At 38.9% G+C, this 23776-nt stretch overlaps 1 protein-coding gene across 1 annotated transcript in view; it reads right to left on the bottom strand.

Moving 5' to 3' along the window:
* Positions 1–23776, bottom strand: part of LOC126087505 (phospholipid-transporting ATPase ABCA3-like) — a 239836-nt gene that overhangs the window by 116439 nt on the left and 99621 nt on the right. Inside the window, exons 9-11 of the mRNA XM_049905036.1 lie at positions 14292–14465; positions 13368–13546; positions 12492–12626 (exon numbers count right to left, since the gene is read on the bottom strand). Of these exons, the coding sequence (XP_049760993.1) occupies positions 12492–12626; positions 13368–13546; positions 14292–14465 (488 nt within the window). The remainder of the gene's footprint in view (positions 1–12491; positions 12627–13367; positions 13547–14291; positions 14466–23776) is intronic.

The following is a 23776-nucleotide window of genomic DNA, read 5'->3' as shown; positions in this document are numbered from 1 at the left end:
TCCCAACATTGCAAAGGTTATCTACCATCTTCCTCCCTTACTATCCATATTAGAGTCCTCTCATCCTTAGCTAGCACCTCTGTTGGTTTAGATGGCTTATCTGGGGGTAGACCCAGACCCTCATACTGAGGATACTGAGCATTTCTCAGGCCATGACTTCTGTATTTGTCTATTTACTGTCAAATTGGACAAGGGAGTACCAAGAGACATCCAAGTGAATCATGTGGATGCCAAACATATTCCTTCCTGTCCCCACTATATAACAGTCATCCTATCTACTTCCTGATGATCAGGGTAAATTCACCGTTGCCAGAATGGTGATTCCTCTTCTTGCCTGCTGGTCATGAGAGGTACAAGGTTTTTGGGCAGCAACTAGTTCACAGTTCAAAGGGAATTTTGGTTTGTCCACCAGTGAAGCATTCTCCCTTTGGGTATCACAATCTCTTAAAGCCCAAAGTCTTAATGACGGGAAGCATAAATGCCCCATGTAACTTCTGGAAGTAGCTCCTCCAGGACTCTAATCACAAACAAACCCACTGCTATTGAGTCGATTCCGATTCATAGCAACCCCATGGGGTTTCCACGGCTGTAAACCTCTACGGAAGTACTGGTAAATAGGACCACCACTTGGTTTTGAAATTTTACCCCACACAGCACCATATAATAGCCATTGATTTAGTATTTACAGTCTTGCATTGTGGAGGATGGTACCTCATCCTCACAAGTTATCATCTTAAAGACAGTGCCTAAGACATGTCTTAGTATATCCACAGGGAACTGCCAGAAATTCAGGCTGGTTTCAGAAGAGGACGTGGAACCAGGGATATCATTGCTGATGTCAGATGGATCCTGGCTGAAAGCAAAGAATACCAGAAGGATGTTTACCTGTGTTTTATTGACTATGCAAAGGCATTCAACTGTGTGGATCATAACAAACTATGGATAACACTGTGAAAAATGGGAATTCCAGAACACTTAACTGTGCTCATGAGGAACCTTTACATAGATCAAGAGGCAGTTGTTCGGACAGAACAAGGGGATACTGATTGGTTTAAAGTCAGGAAGGGTGTGCTTCAGGGTTGTATTCTTTCACCATACCTATTTAATCTGTATGTTGAACAAATAATACTAGAAGCTGGACTATATGAAGAAGAATGGGGCATCAGAATTGGAGGAAGACTCATTAACAACCTGCGTTATGCAGATGACACAACCTTGCTTGCTGAAAGTGAAGAGGACTTGAAGCACTTACTAATGAAGATCAAAGACCACAGCCTTCAGTATGGATTACACCTCAACATAAAGAAAACAGAAATCCTCACAACTGGACCAATGAACAACATCATGATAAACAGAGAAAAGACCGAAGTTGTCAAGGATTTCATTTTACTTGGATCCATAGTCAACACCCATGGAAGCAGCAGTCAAGAAATCAAAAGACGCACTGCATTGGGCAAATCTGCTGCAAAGGACCTCTTCAAAGTGTTGAAGAGCAAAGATGTCACCCTGAAGACTAAGGTGCGCCTGACCCAAGCCATGGTATTTCCAATCACATCATATGCATGTGAAAGCTGGACAATGAACAAGGAAGACCGAAGAAGAGTTGATGCCTTTCAATTGTGGTGTTGGGGAAGAATATTAAATATACCACGGACTACCAAAAGAACGAACAAATCTGTCTTGGAGGAAGTGCGGCCAGAATGCTCCTTAGAGGCAAAGATGGCAAGACTGCGTCTTACATACTTTGGACATGTTGTCAGGAGGGATGAGTCCCAGGAGAAGGACATCATGCTTGGCAGAGTACAGGGTCAGCGGAAAAGAGGAAGACCCTCAACAAGGTGGATTGATACAGTGGCTGCAACAATGAGCTCAAGCATAACAATGATTGTAAGGATGGCACAGGACCGGGCAGTGTTTCGTTCTGTTGTGCATAGGGTTGCTATGAGTTAGAACCGATTCGACGGCACCTAACAATAACAATAACAAGACATGTCTTCAGCAGGCCAATTCATCACTCCTTTGGGTTTACAGCTTCTGGATATATGTGATAGACCAGTGCATCCCATGGTTGTGAGCTCACTGCTGTAACGCTTTTTTTGCAAAGTGCGTTCCCTTCTCTGATGCAACACTGTGTGGGATCCTATACTGATGGATCAAATATACATATAAGGTGTTGACTGAGGCCCTGCAGGCAGGAAAGGCAAAGACCACCTGGAATAAGTTTTGATTGCTATCTAAATGAATTGAAGCCCTATCAAGATGAACTGAAGAGGTCCAATGAACTCAGCTAGACACCAAGTGGCTGCCTGGTCTCCTTGAGGAATGGTGTTCAGCATTATCTTCTGTTGCTGACATGCTGGACATTCAGCAGTAGCGGTAGCTGCATCAGCCTTGACTGTGCTGTTAAGTCTATCCTGCATCTCTGCCACCATAGTTATCCATTCCTGTGCCACTACCATGATCATGGATTACAGGCTGAGTCATTCTGTCTAGTTAATTATTTACCTCTTTTTCTGTGGTGTACAGTCTCTGATGGATAATTAACGTGCTTTACAAAGATCTTCACATTTTATTCTTATTCCTATAGGTCCCTCCACATGCCTGTACCCTGTAACTCCTTATCCCCAATCTTCCAATCTTTCTCTTTCTAGGCCCCTTACTAATTGACCAGAAGAGTATTCGCTATTGCTGATACGTTCAGTGGTATGGGGCCACTTCTCCTGCACAAAGTGGATGACCAGATGCATGGTCTGAAGTAATTAATGCCTTTGGGAGCACTTCCCCTCGGAGCTGTCTTCAAGGCAGCTATGGGGCTATGGGGCAGTTGTTGATCAGTTTTTGGCTTTCATCATGTACAAGCTGCACAATCTGTGAACCAAACTGAGGCATGTTTCTCCTCTGTGAGTTGGTCAAATGAACGCTCCAATATGGCCATAAATGTGAGCTGAGGGAGAATCACTGATGCAGTAGTGGTGGATGACACGGGGATGTGGAGTCCCTGCTCTTGCAGCTTGTTTATATCCTTTGATTCTGATCATGTTCAACCTCTGCTGCCTCACTTTCATCTTATGATGGATTGCTGCTGGCCTTGCGTGTCTTTATTGATTTGTAGGATTTGATGGAACTCAGCTCATGATGGAAAGTTCTGGACACATGGTCACTTAGTGTCTCATGGTCAGTTGCTTCATTTCTACCAGAGTCCAGCAGAATTCCAGGACTGCTTTCTAAAGATATAATTCCTTGCTGCAGTTGCAGATGGCACGGCCTTAATCTAGAACCCTAGAGGTCTGCATGGTGATTTTCCCATTAAAGCTTGCCATAAAATTAACTGTCCCAGCATGACACATTTAATATCATAGAGTTGGCTGGGTTGTAATGTCCTGTTAGCAGAACTGTTTGTATTGCAGCCAAGACTTGTTGCAAAACCCTTTCTGGCTCCAGACTCCACTCAGAGTTGCGGCATTTTGTGTCACTTAGTATAGGGGCCAAGGCAATACCCCTGGTTGTAGAATATGCTGCCTTCAAAACCCAAAGAAGTCTATCAGGCATTATTCTTCCTTTCTCATGCTGGAAGGTAAAAAATACAATAATTTGTCCTTTACTTTGGAAAGGATATACTGGCATGTCCTAGACCACTGAATCTCTAAAAAATTTTCTGATGTAGTGAGCCACTAAATCTTTATAGACTTTATCTACCCCCTCCTTGGAAAGCATATGTCTTACAAAAACGTTCAACACACTTGCCATTTTCTTGTTTATCTGATCCAATTCACATGATATCATCAATATACTGGGCCAGAGTAATGTTCTGCAGGATGGTCAGTCCAGGTACCTTCAGATTATATTAGGATAGAAATCCAGGGAGTTTTTTACAGCCCTGGGCAAATAAATAAATGTATACTGTTGTCCATTTCTGATAGGAATGGAAAAAATTAATTTGCTAAGTCAGTGATTCTATATCATGTCCTTGGGCTATGTTAATCTCCTCTAGGAAAAGATACCACATCTGAAACAACAGCTACAATTGGAGCTATTATTTCCTTCAGTTTGTTGTAGAACCACTGTCATCACCCAGAAGACATCCGGATGGATTTTTGCAAAACCAGAATAATGAGTTAAATGGGGATATGAGGAGGACCACTGCTCATACATTCTTGAAGTCTTTATTTCTTCCATTTTTTTTTTACCGTGCTTTAAATGAAAGTTTACAAATCAAGTCAGCCTGTCATATAAAAATTTCTATACACTTTGCTGTGTACTCCTAGTTGCTCTCCCCATAATGAGACAGCATACTCCTTCTCTCCACCCTGGATTCCCCGTGTCCATTCAGCCAGCTTCTCTCCCCCTCTGCCTTCTCATCTCCCCTCCAGACAGGAGATGCCAACATAGTCTCATGTGTCCACTTGAGCCAAGAAACTCACTCCTCACCAGTATCATTTTCTATCCCCATAGTCCAGTCCAATCCCTGTTTGAAGAGTTTGCTTTGGGAATGGTCCCAGTCTTCGGCCAACAGAAAGTCTGAGGACCATGACCTCTGGGGTCCCTCCAGTTTCAGTTAGACCATTAAGTCTGGTCTTTTTACGAGAATTTGAGGTCTGCATCTCACTGCTCTCCTGCTCCATCAGGGATTCTCTATTGTGTTCCCTGTCAGAGTAGTCATCAGTTGTAGCCAGGAACCATCTAATTCTTTTGGTCTCAGGCTGATGGAGTCTCTGATTTATGTGGCCCTTTCTGTCTCTTGGGTTCATAATTACCTTGTGTCTTTGGTGTTCTTCATTCTCCTTTGCTCCAGGTGTTTTGAGACCAATTAAAGCATCTTAGATGGCCGCTTGCTAGCATTTAAGACCCCAGATGCCAGTCACCAAAATGGGATGCAGAATGTTTTCTTAAAAGATTTTTATTATGCCAGTTGACTGAGATATCCCCTGAAACCATGGTCCCTGCTACTCTGGACTTCGAAGAGTTCAGTTGTATTCAGGAAAATTCTTTGCTTTTGGTTTAGTCCAGTTTTGCTGACCTCTCCTGTATTGTGTGTTGTCTTTCCCTTCACCTAAAAGAGTTTTTGTCTACTACCTAATTAGTGAATACTCCTTCCCTCCCTCCTTCCCTACTCTCCTAACCACCAAAGAGTATTTTCTTCTCTGTTTAAACTATTTTCTTGAGTTCTTATAATAGAGGTCTCACACAATATTTGTCCTTTTGCAACTGACTAATTTCACTCAGCATATTGCCTTCCAGATTCCTCCATGTTATGAAATGTTTCATGGATTCATCCTTGTTCTCTGTCAATTCATAGTATTCTATTGTGTGAATACACCATAATTTATTTATCCATTCATCTGCTGATGGGCACCTTGGTTGCTCCCATCTTTTTGCTATTGTAAACAGTGCTACAATGAACATGGGTGGGCATATATCTGTTCTTGTGAAGGCTCTTATTTCTCTAGGATATATTCCAAGGAGTGGGGTTGCTGGATCATATGGTAGTTCTATTTATACTTTTTTAAGGAAGTGCCAAATTGATTTCTAAAGTGGTTGTACCATTTTACATTCCCACCAGCAGTGTATAAGTGTTCCTGTCTCTCCGCAACCTCTCCAACATTTAATTTTGTATTTTTTGGATTAATGCCAGACTTGTGGGAATGAGATGGTATCTTATTATAGTTTTGATTTCCATTTCTCTAATGGCTGATGATCAAGAGCATTTCCTCATGTATCTGTTAGCTGCCTGGATGTCTTCTTTGGTGAAGTGCCTGTTCATATCCTTTGCCCGTTTTTTAATTGGGTTATTTGTCTTTTTGTTGTTGAGTTTTTGAAGTATCATGTAGATTTTAGAGATCAGATGCTAATCGGAAATGTCATAAAAACTTTTTCCCAGTCTGTAGGTAATCTTTTTACTCTTTTGGTGAAGTCTTTGAATGAGCATAGGTGTTTGATTTCAAGGAGCTCCTAGTTATCAGGCTTCTCTTCTGGTGTTTGTGCATTCTTGGCAATGTTTTGTATACTGCCTATGCCATGCATTAGGGCTCCCAGTGTTGTCCCTATTTTATCTTCCATGATCTTTATCCTTTTAGATTTTATATTTAGGTCTTTGATCCATTTTGAGTTCGTTTTTGTGCATGGTGTGAGGTATGGGTCTTGTTTCATTTTTTTGCAGACGGATATCCAGCTATGCCAGCACCATTTGTTAAAGAGACTGTCTTTTCCCCATTTAACTGACTTTGGGCCTTTGTCAAATATAAGCTGCTCGTATGTGGATGGATTCATGTCTGGATTCTCAATTCTGTTCCATTGGTCTATGTGTCTGTTGTTGTACCAGTACTAGGTTGTTTTGACTACTGAGGCGGTATAATATGTTCCAAAATCAGGTAGTGTGAGCTCCCACCTTGTTCTTTTTTTTGGTAATCCTTTACTTATCTGGGGCCTCTTTCCCTACATTCTTGAAGTCTTTAAAGGTGGCCTTAATCTTTACCACTTCCTCCAGAATGTGTTTTTTTTTGGTTTATCATCTTAGCTTCATAGAATTCTACTTGGTTTTTCCTAACACAACAGTTCTTGCTCCAGAGACGAAGTTGCTAATATGGGGTTATACCAACTACCAACTATGTCTGTTTCAATTATGTATTTGGCAATTGTAGAAATGTTTACCAGTTGAGTCCATGGACCCAGTGTGCCCACTCTAAGCCAGAAGAGGACCATGACTCCATTTATTACTTTGTCTGCATATACCTCCACTCTAACAAGAGAACCAACGGTGATGCTTTGGGTCTCTGGGTATGGTTACCCAAGTAAATGGCTATCTGCCCATTTGCAGAAAGACTAAGGTAATTATTGTGTACATTTGCTGTGATTTCGCAGGGTGCTTGCTTCTGGGAACCCAGCCTCTCCTTCACACAATGCATGTAGGCTCTGAGAATTGCAAACTATGGAAGAGACCATGAATTTGTAGTGGGCACCTGTCCTCAGCCTCCTGACAGTCCATCCTTCCTTTCTTCTGGTTGTATGGTTTGAACAATACCCTCGTTGGCTGGTCATCTATCTTGCCTCAAGGGAACTGTGTTTCATTAACCATCGTTTGTAGATTGGGAACTCCCTGACTGCCATTCCAAACTTGCCATTTATTAGAATAATTTTTCCTGCCCTTGTCGCCATCTTGCCTCTATTATTTTGGAATTCTACCATCTCTGTTGTTATCAACGAGTCTGGTTTTGTAATGGTATCTCTTACCGTCAGCAGTTCTCAGTGATGCTGGGTTTCCTCTCACTAGCATATTTCTTATTGCTTTGGCAAATGTCCTCTAGACCTACCTGTATAACAGTAATTTAGTTAGGTGGAAGTAGTTCAGGGTCTTTCATGAGGCTGCATTCAAGATGTTGACCTTGACCACAATCATCTGAAGGCTTGACTGAGACTAGGGCAACTTCTTCCAAGGAGGTTCACTCACATGGCTGGCGAGTTGGTACTGGTTTTTTTTTTTTTTTTTTTTTTGAAGCCTCAGTTGTTGCCCACATGAGCACCTCTACAGGGAAACTTGAGTGATATGGTTGCTGGTTTCCCCCATCACAAGCAATTCAAGAGACCATGGCAAAAGCCACATTGCCTTTTGTTACCTAGTCTTGAAAGTACCCTCACTTCTACAGTTTCCATGGGCCACAGAGGTCAGCTGTATTGAATGTTGGAAGGGACTACATATGGATGTCACAAGAAAGGAGAGTCCATGGTGGCCATCATGAAGACAGGCTACTATGGACCTCTCTGACTCCAGTGATGCTTATTTCTGCCACTTGCAAAATGTTTTCACCTGCTCCCAAGTGCCATAAAAGCCTCAACCATTTACAGCATCAGCTCAAAGTCCAGGTGTGGATGAGGCTCCTTTGGTATAGTTTCTTAATACACTCCCTCAAGTACAATTCCTCTTGATCAGAATAACTGTGAACTAAAGGGACAAGAAGTCTGCTCTCCTCCATCCCCCTTCGTACACACAAACTAACATAAAATGGTGGGATAAATACAGGTTAACCAATACACACATTCCCATTCAAAAAAGGGAAAAACATGAAGCACACAAGAGTCACTGGTCCACAGAATTTCTGAAATCCAGCAGGGCATGTGTTGACAATTCTTTGATTAGGACACAAGACCAGAGAATAATTCTCCATTGTTCTTGGTTCTATCGTCTGGGCTTTTGGTTCTGGCGTCTGAGTCATTCCTTCCTTTGCCATGAAAAGCAGCCCATGTTTGCAGCTCAGGTTTTCAACCTATTTCTGCCTAAGTTTCGTGAGTCAAAGGCCTCTTTTCATTTTGTACTGTCTCTGTCTTTTAGGTACTTGCTGGTGGCATTTCTTCTAGTAAATTCTTTTTAAAACATTTAGTTCACTCTAGCCACAAAAGCCATACCCACCAGTATATCTGAGATAATCCCTTCTCTATCTTGGGTTTCTGTTCAGGCTTCTGAGGAATAATGCCTTTAGCTTGTTATAATCTCTATTGTGCTACTGAATAGTTCTCTGATACACCAACATAGATCTTTATGAGGTCTTTAAACAAAAGGTTTTACAGTCACCAGCTTAGCTTCAATTTTAGAGCATGTTTTTCTGACAGTGTCCTAGATTGATCTTTGTTTGGAAGACATTTCTTAATTTTAACAGCATCTGCCATCTGAAGAGGATGGGAATTCTCAAAACCAATATCTGGATTCTTCATATTTCATAGTTCTTTCTTTAGCTTATCTTTCTTCTCTCACCTATATTAGAGTTTACTACAAGGCAACAAGCACAAGCCAGGAAGTTCCTTCAACAATCTGCCTGGGAATCTCCTTAGTACAATCATTTAGGTCACTTAGGTAGTTTTTCTATTTTCCACATTACCGCAAGTGACAGTGTGATAAACTTCCTGCCATTACATATCAAGGATCTTCTTTCCTGCAGTTTTCAATAACAATTTGCTCACTTTCCTTTCTCCTCTCAATGGCAGCCACCTCCAAGACATCAGCCTTCTGCTAACAATCTATTACAGGCCCCTTAGGCTTTTACTAACATTCTCCTCAGGGAATGTTACTTCTACCCTACTTCTACCCACTGCCCAGTACCGAGGCTACTCCCACACTTTTAGGTTTTTCTTGAGGCAGCATCCCACTTCCAGGTACTAACATCTATTTTAGTTAAGTATTTCTGAGTAATAGATTACCAAAACTTAGTGGCTTAAAGCAACTATAAACATTTCTTTTTTTCATAGTTTCTAGCTGGCCTCAGGAATGGTCAATTAGGCAGCTATGATTCGGGTTTGTCATAGGTTTCCACTCAAAATGTTGGCTGGGGCTACAGTCATCTGAAAGCTTGGTTGGAATTGGAGGATCTGCTTCCAAAGTGATTCACACATATGGCTGTAAAGTTGATGCTCGCTGCTACAGGGAGGATTCATACCATGTGGGCCTCTCTGCAGTCATTCAGGTAGCTTCTTGAGTGTCCCCAAGCAGTTGACTTCCCCCACAGTAAGTAATTCAAAAGACCAAAGAGGAAGCCACAATGCCTTTCGTGACGACCTCAAAAAGGACTCATGCCACTTGTGCAGTTTTCAGTTGGTCAAACACGTCAGCCCTATTCAAAGGCATGAAAATCAGGAGGTATAGATCATTGGAGGATATCTTGAAGGCTGACTACTATAGTCTGTGGCATAACCCAAGATATTTCCTAGTCTCCAGAAGGGGAGATGGGGACAAATCCTGAGAGGGAGTTATGGGTTAGTTTTTGTGAGAGAAAGGGCAAAGGCCACTGCACAATCTTCAAGGAAGGTATAAAGAAATGCTAGTCCTTAATAGAGAGGAGTGGGTCATTGCTACAGGCTGAGGATTCAAGGAAAGATGGGACTGAAGATTTTGATTAGATTTTCCAGCCATTGTCTCAGGGTTTCAATCAAACCTGCCTACACTGGGAATTTAACCTTCTCTGAAGCTCTCCTACTTTTATGATTAAGTCTGGGGATCAATTTTTAGCTTTTTCTGCTCTTTGACTGCTGGAGATGAAAATTTCTTTGTATGCTTCCTAGGAAGTCCTCTGAATTTCATTACTTAGCTTCTGTTGGTTAATCATACATAGTCTTTTTTGTCTGTCTCCAGTGTATCAATTTCCCCCAATAACAAACATCCAATTCCACGGTCCTTATTATTTCTACTTCCCCCATATTTTTCAACAGCTTGATACATGGCACCAACTAGTGCATTTCTTTCCCCTGGTATGCCATCTCAATTCACCACCTATGAACTTCATATGAATACCGCACTGCTAACTTGTACCAGAGCCTACCTCACATCTTATCATCTGCTTTCTCGGTCCACTGCTGATACGAACATTCACTAATTAGGTTCCCTGGGAAGTGGACTCTAAGATAGAAATTAGCATTCAGAAAGTTTACATAAGATGGCAATTATGCAGTAGTACTTTTGGGATCAACACTGTGGGAGAAAGTGAAGGATGCAGACTTCGGAGAGAAAATAGTTTAGGCTACAATGGGATAACAACAAAGTCAACCCCACAGGGAGTTGTGAAGCTAGAATGACTATTTATAGTTGAACTGAACTGGGGGAAAGGGCTGGACCTTAATATTTCCACCTAGACCAGTCACTGGATCCAAGCTGTCCCAGGCAAAGGGGCCTGATTCTGGGTGCAGTGGCTCTGTTGACCTGCAGTATTATCAGAGAGGGTGACCAGTATCCACAAAGGCCACATTTTCAGAGAGGCTTTCCTTGGATAATCTACCTAAAATGCTTCTCCTCCCTATCCTATCTATTAAAAGAGTCCTCGTGGTTCAACAGTTAAACACTTAGCTACTAACCAAAAAGTTGGTGGTTCGAACCCACCCAGCAGCTCCATGGGAGAAAGAACTGGTGATCTGCTTCTATAAAGACTACACCCAAGAAAACCCTGTGGGGCAGTTCTACTCTGACACATGCCGTTGCTATGAGTTGAAAATCAACTCTATGGCATATCACAATAACAACAATACTACCCCTTAGTTACTATCGCATCACCCTATTTATTTTCTAAATGGCATTTACTGTGTACTAGAGGTGGCACAATGGTTAAGCATTCAGCTGCTAGCCCAAAGGTTGGCGGTTCCAACCTGCCCAGCAGCTCTGTGGGAGAAAGACCTGGTGATCTGCTGCTGTAAAGATTACAGCCAAGAAAACCCTATGGGGCAGTTCTATGAAAATAGACTCCAGGGCACCTAACAACAACATAATTATTTTGTTTGTTGATTTGTTTAAATGCTAACTAACTTTTATTCACACTGGAGCCTAAATTTCTTGAGGGCAGGGATTTTATCTGTCTTTTTCACTACTATATTCCCAATGCCAAGAATAAATGAATGAATGAAGAAACCAATGAACATATGAATGACAAAAGTCCTTCGTTCTTCTGAGCACTCTCATAAGGCTGGGTGTGCAAGTATGGGGGAGTGTGAGGAGAGATGAGTGCTCTGCACATTACAGGAAGCAATCTGGGAGGAAAAGCATAAAGAAAAAATGGGAGGAGACAAGGGTATGTAGAGCTGGGGAAATGACCACAGTCTATGTGTTTCTTGAGTTAACCCCATCCAGCCCCAATTTATATTATAGGTTACTATATCCACAAAAATGTTTGATGTGAATGGATTTCCTGAGGGAACCAGGGAAAATACTGAATTTTACATCTGAGTTGATGTAACTAAAATAGAGACAGCATATGGCATATTGGAGGCAGAGATAACACCAAGAACATCAACATCCCCCCTCCCCCCAAATTAGCAGAATTTTCAAGAGGACTTCGAGTTTCCACAAGCTGTGGAAGTAAAAATGCAAATCAACCTTAACTAGACAGCTAACAGGGAAGAGAGTGCCAGTGTATATACAGGTTACCTGAGTATTACATGCCTGGAGTTGATCCAGATAAATGAGAGATCAAACAGTCCCTCCTTGCCAAACACCAGGTCAGGGGGGGTTACAAATAGATGAATACAAAACAGTTGTGAACAAAAATTAATATTCACATAGTCTAATCATTAGGCTCCACTTTGGCTCTACTTTTGAAAATAAGAACATTCATTGATACAAGAACATTCATAGATACTTCCATAGTTTATAGAAACCTGATTCTATTCTGGAAGAAGCAGAGAGGGAAGATGTGGCTTTTTATTATATATGGCATAATTTTCATTTGGATCTTTCTCAAAGGAAACATGATGACTATAACCTTTTATTAAACCCCCCCCCCCAAAAAAAACCATTGCCATAAAGTTGATTCCAACTAATAGCGACCCTATAGGATGGAATAGAACTGCCCCACAGGGTTTCCAAGGAGCACCTGGTGGATTTGAAGTGCCGACCTTTTGGTTAGCAGCTGTAGCTCTTAACCATTACGCCACCAGGGTTTCCTTTTATTAGTATCTGATTATTTATCTTGAACTGTAAACTAAATTTCAGTTCCATCAAGAAAATGAGACCCGTGAAATAATACCTTGCGCAAATGTTTGATCTGGATACCTGCCACCAAGTCAGTAGGCTCGGCCTCAAAGTACTTGCTCTGAATTGTCTCATAAAATTGGGTTCTATCTTTGTTCTCCTCCGTTGATTCCCCAAACCAGTAAGAGTGCTAAGAAGGGAATAAAAATGTAATCACCATGATGACATTGAAAAATGAAGCATTTAAAAATACTTTCTCCTGTTTTGCTTTGTATTACAATGAATTGCAAGAAATTTCTTGGGATTAAATTTTGGAGACAATTGCCTATAATTTGAATACCCAGGGCATAAAAACAGAGTACTCTATTAAAATTATAACTACAAAATGAGGTCACAATGAAAAGTAATTGTATCACTTCTCTGAGCCATATATAAGCCAATGGCATTAAGGGAAAAGATTGAGAATGGAGGACAATATGTAGATGCCCGCCATTATCTATGATTCTAACTCTAAGCTATCTAGGCTAACTAAGGAAACAAAGCAGGTGGTCAGTGCCCAGATGGAACATAGCTGAACCTCTCTTAACTGGCATTCAAAGACCTACCATATATTCATTTCTTTATGCCCTGAGTTCAATCTTTCATGAAACACTTGGCTGGAAAAGACACAATTTGTAAAGTTTGCGGTTGCAGGCCATGACTGACAGATTATTTATATTTATATATATTGGAGGGCTTACAATGTGTTATGAAAAGGCTAGTGAATGAGTATGGCTGGAGTGTAGATGAGAATTATTCTTTCACCTGATCTACTGATAAAATTATTAAATTATAGACAGTACAAAATTAATCCATGATAGCTTTCACAGCTTTACAAAACAGGTTCTGAAGGACTGTGGTCTCTCTTCATAACAGAAGCATTGTAACTCACCAGCAAGAAAAAGTTCCATGGCTTGGGCATACCATACTCTCCCGGAAAGACAGCTTCTATATACCAGGCCACAAGGCCATACAAGAAAGCATCGAATAAAAGCATTCCCAGTATATAGGCAAAGACAAAGTTATCTGTTTGTGTTGATGACAAAATGTTACTCCATTTAATTCCAATATCTAAAACACAACAGGAGACATTTAATATAGGTTCCAACTGAGACTAAAACAGAGTTATTCGTCTTCATCATAATTAAACAGTAAAGAAAATAAAATGTATTTTTACTCTTTAGAGATACCAACTGTGAACAACTACTTTCTTATACCCTTAGAATGTAGGCTGTCCAAGAGGACAATTAAGTATGTACTCACGAAAGGCACTCTCTTCTAAACCACAAACAAAAAAATAATTGGTAATGACCGAAAAAACTTCATACCAAAAGGTCAGGAAAATAAGCTTTAAGAATAATAAGCAGACCTGTGGATTAAGACATGGCCCTTTCCTCTCCACCCCACCTCATGCTAGCTGAATGTTCACTAAAATATATAATTTTGGAAAAATATTTATAATCATTGAAAAGTAGAGATGGATGCTGAATACAGAACGAAAGACTAGGAGAATCATTTGTAGATAATGCACACATGGGAAAAGGAAGAAAGAAATTATTAAAAGCAGACCCATGTTGCTTCTTTCCCTACCACTAGACAGAGGGCGGCAATTCTGGAAAAGGAGTAGGAAGAGGCCTCAACAGACTTGTGGTAAATTTTTTGGAAGGAATGTGGGAATACCCACACTATAAACGGTAGCATAAAGTGGTCTAATTTTTCTGGAGGGTAGTTTAGCAATAATCAATATTAAAATGTGAATATTCTATGAGTTAGAAAATATATATCTTATTTTAGAGCAAGGCAAAATAATACTTACTATCCATTTCTGCCTTCACTAGGAATTGAGTTCCCAGTGCCATTGCGATATTTGAGCTGAGACAAGAAGTCAGCTTCTGGAAGAGTGTAATTTTTGCATAATTTTGAGAGACGATGTTATATGGAAAGTAGGTGGCATAATATAGGAATCCTCCGAAAGAAACAGCATAATTAGCTGCATATAAGGAGGAAATTACAAAGTCAATTTAAACAACCTTCAAAACCCTAAAATACAAATACAATTTTTAATTTTAAGAGCACACTAAAATAAACTTAGGAGAATATCAGCATGTCTATTTTGTTCACCACTGCTTCCCCCAGCACATAATAAAATGTCTGGCACATAGTAAGTACTCAAATATTTTTTAAAGTGAATTAAAGGCTGAAATGAAAAATGCGAGGAACTAACTTTTCTGAAATTTATCCATCTAGTCTACACAAACCACAGCCTTATCTACCCTGAGACCAGAAGAGGTAGATGGTGGTCGCTACCACTACCAACCATTCTGAACAGAGCTGCAATACATGGAACTCGATCGAATCAGAGAATAATGGGAACAGAACACAAATTCTTAAAAAGTCCAGAATTACTGGACTGGTTGAGATTGGAGGACTCCCTGAGACTATCACCCTGAGATACTCTTTACATCATGAACTGAAACTATCCCCTGAGGTCATCCTTTAAGTAAATGACAGACTGGCTCAAAAAAATAAAGAATATCACCTGTGAGTACTGTGCTCCTTTAAAAAATTATCTATATGAGACCAAAGGGTCAACAATTACTCTAAAGCAAAGATGAGATGGTAAGGGGGCAGAGGAAACTAGATTACTGGAAACAGAACAACCAGAAATGAACTGAGTATGTTGAAACACTGTGAAAAATGTAACCACTGTCACTGAACAATTTCTGTAGATACTGTTAAATGGTGACCTAATTTGCTGTGTAAACTTTCATTGAAAACACAGTAAAATATTATTTAAAAAAAAGTTGGTTTAAGATATTACAACTGGCATAATCAGAAAATACCTAGATTGTATTTTTTTTTTTTTTTTTATGATACTGGGGATGGGAGGGGAACACCTGAATAAATAGAAAAAGTTGATGTCAAAGAAAAGGATGTGGTTTAGAGTATTAAGAATTCCAAAAATATGACTCTGATAAAACACTGAAAGAAAATTCTTGCCAAGAGACCCACTAACCTCATCAGGAGTTAAAATGCAGCATCCCAATTAAAGCTGGATATTAAGTACAACAGATACTATTTCATTATTAGGAATGTGTCTTGCTTTCCTTCTTTACCTCACTTCACACACCTCATACACCAACTAGAACATTTATGTTTTATGCACTAATCAAAGTGTCTTATTTTTCATGATTAAAATTTTAAAGAGAAAGAGAGGAGGCAAACTGGTGACAACAAATATAGATAGTTCTTTTAGGAAACTGTGTGACAAAAGAGCGCAAGGAAACTGGGCAGGAGCTAAAAGGAGAATTGGGGTTAATAAAATGTTACTTAAGTTGGGAGAAATAATAGCATATTTGTATGGCAGTATAAGTGATCCAGCAGAGAGAGAGAGAGAAGGATTCTGTGGAAGACAGAAAACTGCAGAAAGTATGTTTTTGAATAGTGAGTGAAGATGGAATCCAATGTATAAATAGTTTGGCTTTAGATATGAGAATAAAATTAAAGAGTATGTGAGTATAAACTCTACTAGGCAGAGAGATAGGTAGATGCTGAAGGAGTTTGGAAGGTCTCTTCTGATATTTCCATTTTGCTCATTAAAGTAGGAAACAAGCAGAGAGTGAGGAGAGAGGACAGTGTTTGGGGGACTGAGGAGAAAGTACAGGTGTGAGACAGTATCTAGGTGAGTGAGAGAGAAAATGAACTAGGGACTTATAGTGGGCATGGTTGTGATTTTTTGTTTGTTTGTTTTTGAAATCTAAATCATAAACATACAGAGTCAATTGGGAGTTAAGTGTAACCAAGGCAATATATCAAATACATTTAGTAATACGGCACCAAAATATATAAGGCAAAAATTCTCAGAACTTTAAGGAGAAATGCACAAATCTATAATTATAGCAGGAATTTAAATGTATCTCTCTTAGTAACTGATGGAACAAGGAGAAAAAAATCAGAAAGAATGTAAAAAAGCAAACAATTCGATTAACGAACGTGACCTAATGGACATACATAGACAACTACACTAAGCAAAGTGATACTATGCATTTATTTCAAGCATACGTGGAATATTTATTTTTAAAAAATTGGGCATGAACTAAGCGACAAAGTAAGTCCCAACAAATTTCAAAAGAATTAAGCTGGAAACCAAAAAACATCTAGGAAAACTCAATATGCTGAGAAATTAAGATACATACTTTTAAATAACTCTGAAGTTAAAGAAGAAATCATAAGAAAAATTCCAAAATACTTTCATGGAAAAACTGCAAAATCTTACTTATTGGCACTTCTGGCATGGTGCCAAAGCATTACTATGAGAGAAATGTCTAGCCTTAAATTAATTTATTAAAAGAAACCCTGGAAATAAATAAGTCAATTGTTTACTACCAGAAGTTAGAGGAAAAAAGCAAATAAACACAAAGTTTATGGAAGGAATTAATAAAAATAAATTTCTGAAGGAAAAAAAAGTGATTCTCTGAAAAGACTAATAAAATGAATGAACCAGTTAAAAGAGAGAATAAATAGCCAATATAAGGAAAAAGGAGATATATCACTATAGATGGTACAGGTATTAAAAACATAAGAAAACCATTATTAAACTAACCATATTTTACCAATAAATTTGAGAACTCACTAAGATGATAAATTTTAAAATACAAGTTAGTAAAACTAAGTGATGAACTAGAAAACCTGATTGTCCTATAACCATTAAAGAAATTGAATCAGCAATTAAAACCCTTTCCAACAGCTTCATCAGCAAGTTCTAGCAGATATCAAAGAAGTAATCATTAAAATTTGGTACTAAAATTTCCATAGAACCGAAAAAAAGGTATATACTTCCCAGTAATTTTATGAAGCTACCTCTCTATAGAGTTGTTACGAGTCAGTCACAATTGACTCAACAGCACACAACAGCGTAACTTCATGTCAAAAGCAAACAAAGAACAAAAAGTCAAATTACAGGGCAATCTCACTGCTGAATGTCCAGGTAAAAATCTTAAACCAAATATTGGCAAAACTAATCCAGCAAGCACACAAAAGAAAGCATACCCTGATCAATTTAAATTCATCTCAAGAACACAAAATTGGTAAAATATTTAAGAAGCAGTTTATACAATTCACATCATTAATTAAAAAAGAAATACCATTTTATAATATCAGTTGTTGTTAGGTGCCATTGAGTCAATTCTGACTCATAGTAACCTTATATACAGCAGAATGAAACACTGCCCAGTCCTGTGCCATCCTCACAATCATTGCTGTGTTTGAGCCCACTGTTGTAGCCACCGTATCAATCCATCTCTTTGAGGGTCTTCCTCTCTTTCACTAAGCCTCTACTTTACCATGCATGATGTCCTTCTCCCAGGACTGTTCCCTACTGATAACATGTCCAAAGTATATAAGACGTAGTCTTGCCATCTTGGCTTCTAAGGAGTATTGTTGGCTGCATTTCTTCCAAGACAGATTTGTTCATTCTTCTGGCAGACCGTGGTATATTCAATATTCTTTACCAACACCACAGTTCAAATGCATCAACTCTTCTTTGGTCTTCCTTATTCAGTGTCTAGCTTTCAAATCATATGATGCGATTGAAAATACAATGGCTTGGATCAGGCACACCTTAGTCCTCAAAGTTATGTCTTTGCTTTCTAACAAGTAAAGAGGTCTTTTGCAGGTGATTTGCCCAATGCAATACATCATTTGATTTCTTGACTACTACTTCCATGGGCATTGACTGTGGATTCAGGTAAAATGAAATCACTGACAACTTCAACCTTTTCTCTATTTATCATGATGTTGCTTATTGGTCCAGTTGTGAGGATTTTTATTTTCTTTATGTTAAGGTGTAATTCATAGTGAAGGTTGTGGTCTTTGATCTTCATCAGTAAGTGCTTCAAGTCCTCTTCACTTTCGGCAAACAAGGTTGTGTCATCTGCATATCGCAGGTTGTTAATTAGTTTTCCTCCAGTCCCGATGCCCTGGTTCTTCTTCATATAGTCCAGCTTCTTGCATTATTTGTTCAGCATACAGATTAGATAAGTATGGTGAAAGGATACTACCGTGATGCACACTTTATCTAATTTTAAACTACGCAGTGTCCCCTTGTTCTGTTCCAACCACTGCCTCTTGGTCTATGAACAAGTTCCACATGTTCTGGAATTCCCATTCTTCACAATATTACCCATAATTTGTTGTGATTCACACAGCTGAATGCCTCTGCATAGTCTATAAAACACAGGTAAACATCTTTCTAGTATTCTCTGCTTTCAGCCAAGATCCATCTGATATCAGCAATGATATCCCTTGTTCCACATTCTCTTCTGAATCTGGCTTGAATTTCTGGTAGTTTCCGGTCAATGTACTGCTACCACTGTTTTTTTTATCATCTTTGGCAAATTTTTACATTCCATTGGATCACTTTTCTTTGGAAGGGCACATATATGGATCTATTCCTGTCTGTTGGCCAAATTTCTTGGCATAGACAAGTGCTACCAGTGTTGCATCTGTTTGTTGAAGCATCTCAGTTGGTATTGTGTCAATTCCTGAAGCCTTGTTTTTCACCAGTGCCTTCAGTGTAACTTGAACTTCTTCCTTCAGTGCCATCAATTCTTGATCATATGCTAGCTCCTGAAATGGTTGAACATCGACCAATTTTTTGGTATAGTGACTCTGTGTATTCTTTCCATCTTCTTTTGATTCCTCCTGTGTTGTTCAATTTTTTGCCCCCCCCCAAAAAAATTGAGTATTATAACTAGAAGCATGAATTTATTCTTCAGTTCTTTCAGGTTGAGAAATGCTGAGCACATTCGTCCATTTTGGTTTTCTAACTCCAGTTTTTGCACATTTCATTAAAACATTTTGCCTTCTCAGGCTGCCCTTTGAAATCTTCTGTTCAGCTCTTTTACTTCATCATTTCTTCTGTTCCCTTTAGCTATGCTATGGTCAATATACACAACAGCATCAAAAATAATAGAACACTTCAAAATAAATTTAACCCAGGGGTACAAGAATCATACACTGAAGAGTAAAAAAAAAAACAGTGTCGAAAGAAATTAAGAAGACTTAAATAAATGGAAGGATATCTCATGTTCACGAATGAAAAGACTTAATATTGTTAAGATGTCAATACTACCCAAAGCAATCTACAGATTCAATGCTATTCCTATCAAAATTTCTATAAGTTTTTTTTGGCAGAAATGTAAAAACCAATTCTCAAATTCTTATGGAATTGCAAGGAATCCTGAATAGTCAGAACAATCTTGAAAACAAAGAACAATGCTGGAGTGCTTGCACTCTCCATTTTCAAACTTACTACAAAGCTAAAATAATCAAAATAGAATGGTACTGACATCAGGATAGACATATAGATCAACTGAATAGAATTTAGAGTCCAGGAAAAAAAAAAAAAAAACAGACATACATGGTCAATTGATTTTCAACAAGTATCCCAACACCATTCAATGGGGGAAAGACTAGAACCTTCAGCTAATGGTGCTGAGAGTAGTGGATACCTACATGCAAACAATGACATTAGATCCTTACTTACACCATATAAAAAAACTAACTACAAATGAATCAAAGGCCTAAATATAAGTGCCAAAACTATAAAACCCTTAGAAGATATGATAAATCTTCATGAGCTTGGATTTTCAGTTAACTCTTAGATAGCACACCAAAAGCACAAGCAACAAAATAAAAAATAAATTGGATTTTATAAAAATTAAAAAAAATTTGTGCATCAAAGGACACTGCCAAGAGAATTAGTTAAAAGGCAATTTGGAAATCATATATTTGATAAGGGTCTAGTATCAAGAATATATAAACAATTCTTACAATTAAACAACAAATTGGACAACCCAACTAAAAAATGAGCAAAAGACTTGAATAGACATTTCTCCAAAGAAGATATAATAGTGGCCCAACAAGTACATTCATAAGGTTTTCACTGGCTAATTCTTTTCAGAAGTAGACTGCCTGGTCCTTCTTCCTAGTCTGTCTTAGTCTAGAAGATCAGCTGAAACCTGTCTGCCATGGGTGACCCTGTTGGCATCTGAATACTGGTGGCATAGCTTCCAGCATCACAGCAACACGCAAGCCCCCAAAGTACAACAAACTGACAGACACGTGGAGGAAGAGGTCAAAGACCACTGCCTTCAGTATAGATTACATCTCAACATAAAGAAAACAAAAATTCTCACAACTGGACTAATAAGCAACATCATGATAAACGGACAAAAGATTGAAGTTGTCAAGGATTTCATTTTACTCAGATCCACAATTCAATACCCATGGAAGCAGCAGTCAAGAAATCAAGAGATGCACTGCATTGGGCAAATCTGCTGCAAAAGACCTCTTTAAAGTGTTGAAAAGCAAAGATGTCACCTTGAAGACTAAGGTGCACCTGACCCAAGCCATGCTATTTTCAATCATATCTTATGCAGGCAAAAGCTAGACAATGAATAAGGAAGACCGAGGAAACCTGATGCCTCTGAATTGTGGTGTTGGCGAAGAATATTAAATATATTATGGACTTCCAAAAGAACAGACAAATCTGTCCTGGAAGAAGTACAACCAGAATGCTCCTTGGAAGCAAGGATGGCGAGACTGCGTCTTACATACTTTGGACATGTTATCAGGAGGCATCAGTCCCTGGAGAAGGACATCATGCTTGGTAGAGTACTGGATCAGCAAAAAAGAGGAAGACCCTCAACAAGGTGGATTGACACAGTGGCTGCAACAGTGGGCTTAAGCATAACCACGATTGTGAGCATGGCAAAGCACCAGGCAGTGTTTTGTTCTGTAGCCCACAGTGTTGCTATGAGTCGGAACTGACTCGATGGCACCTAACAACAATGACAAGTACATTAAAGGATGTACAACATCATTAGTTACTTACAAAATGCAAATCAAAACTACAATGAAATACCACTTCATAACTACTAAGACAGCTATAATAATGTTTTTTAATAATTTTTATTGAGCTGTAAGTGAACGTTTACAAATGAAGTCAGTCTGTCACATATAAGCTTATATACACCTTACTCCCACTTACTCTCCCCCTAATGAGTCAGCCCTTCCAGTCTCTCCTTTTGTGACAATTTTGCCAGTTTCTAACCCTCTCTACCCTCCTATCTCCCCTCCAGACAGGAGATGCCAACACAGTCTCAAGTGTCCACCTGATACAAGTAGCTCATTCTTCATCAGCATCTCTCTCCTACCCACTGTCCAGTCCCTTCCATGTCTGATGAGTTGTCTTCGGGGATGGTTCCTGTCCTGGGCCAACAGAAGGTTTGGGGACCATGACCGCCGGGATTCCTCTAGTCTCAGTCAGACCATTAAGTCTGGTCTTTTTATGAGAATTTGGCGTCTGCATCCCACTGATCTCCTGTTCCCTCAGGGGTTCTCTGTTGTGCTCCCTGTTAGGGCAGTCCTCAGTTGTGGCCGGGTATAATAATAATTTTAAAAACTCAGAATAACTAATGTTTGCAAGGAGGTGGAGGAATTAGAACCTTCATACGTTGCAGGTAGAAATATAGAATATTTCAGTGTCTCAGGAAAACATTTGGTGGTTCTTCAATAAGTTAAATGTAGAATTATCATGTGTTGTTAGGTGCTGTTGAGTCAATTCCGACTCATTGAGACCCTATGCACAACAGAACAAAACATTGCCTGGTCCTGTGCCATTGTCACAATCATTGTTATCATTTCACAATCGAATTATCATGTGATCCAGCAATCCACTTCTAACCCAGAACCCAGTGCCGTCAAATCCACTTCTAGGTATATAAAAAACCAAAACCAAACCTACTGTCTTCAAGTCAATTCCAACTTATAGTGACCCTATAGGACAGAATAGAACTGCCCCAAAGGGTTTCTAAGGTGTAAATGTTTAGGAAGCCAACTGCCACGTCTTTCTCCTGTGGAATGGCTGATGGGTTTGAAGCGCCAACCTTTTGGTTAGCAGCCAAATACTTTAACCACTGCGGGACCAGGGCTCCTAGGCACACACCCAAGATAAGTGAAAACATATGTTCTTGAGGAAACTGAATTGAAAACGGGTATTGAAATTGAAAACAAAACAAAAATTTGGACATGAATGTTCATAGGAGCACTATGCACACTAGCCAAAAGGTAGAGACAACTCAAACATTTATACTGATTAATGAAGAAACAAAATGTTTACAATGGAATATTACTCAGCCATAATAAGTAATGCTACAACATAGATGAAGCATGAAAACATTATACTAAGTGAAAAAAGCCAGAAACAAAAGGCTACATGTTACATGATTCTGTTAATATGAAATATCTACATAGGTAAATCCATACATACCAAAGGCAGAAGGGCTGCAGGGAGGGCAGAATAGGAAAGAACTGCTTCACAGAAACAAAGTTTTTAGGGAGAGTGATGGAAATGTTTTGGAACTAAATAGTGGTGATGGTTGCACAACATTGTGAATGTACTTAATGGCACTGAATTGTACATTTTAGAGGTATTAGAATGGCAAATTTTATGTTATAAGGACAAGACAAGGATGCTTGTTTTACTTCCTTTTATATATTGGAAGACCCAGCCAGTGCAGTGAGACAAAATAAGAAAATTACTGGAGAGGAAAAAATTTTCACTTATTTTCACCTGATATGAAAATAAGTGTGAATATATACGTATAAACCCCAAAAGAATCCATAGTTATGTTTTGTTAGAAATAATTAAATAATTTAGTAAAACAAAAAAACCAAACCCAACCCATTGCCATTGAGTCAATTCCAACTCATAGCAACCCTATAGAACAGAGCAGAACTGCTTCATAGGGTTTCCAAGGAGCTGGTGGATTTGAAATGCCAACCCTTTGGTTAGCAGCTGTAGCACTTAACCACTACACCACCAGGGTTTCCAATTTAGTAAACAACTGATAAAAACATTTAAAGTCAATTTAAATACATCACAAGCAGCTGGAAAACACAATGTCTAAAACATTTAATTTATAATAATAAAAATATACAAATATCCACAAAGACATCTGTCAAACTTTCGTAGATAAAATTATATAAAACGTTAGAAAAAAGCATTAAAGAAGACCCAGTCAAATGGAAATATATATCATGTTCTTGGATATGGATAGGATCATTCAAAATTATAAAGGTATCAGTTTTCTCCAAAATGATTGATACGTGTAATACATTTCAAAAAAAAATCTGAAGTTTTTTTCGTGAAACATAACACAGTTATTCTAAAATACATATAGGATAACAAAGTGCCAATAACAGCCAAAGACATGCCTAAGGAAAAATAACATATTG

The sequence above is a fragment of the Elephas maximus genome, chromosome 12 (assembly GCF_024166365.1).
Source record: "Elephas maximus indicus isolate mEleMax1 chromosome 12, mEleMax1 primary haplotype, whole genome shotgun sequence".
Classification (NCBI taxonomy): domain Eukaryota; kingdom Metazoa; phylum Chordata; class Mammalia; order Proboscidea; family Elephantidae; genus Elephas; species Elephas maximus.
The sequence above is the reverse complement of the archived record's forward strand: the minus strand, read 5'-3'. Positions and strand labels throughout refer to the sequence as shown.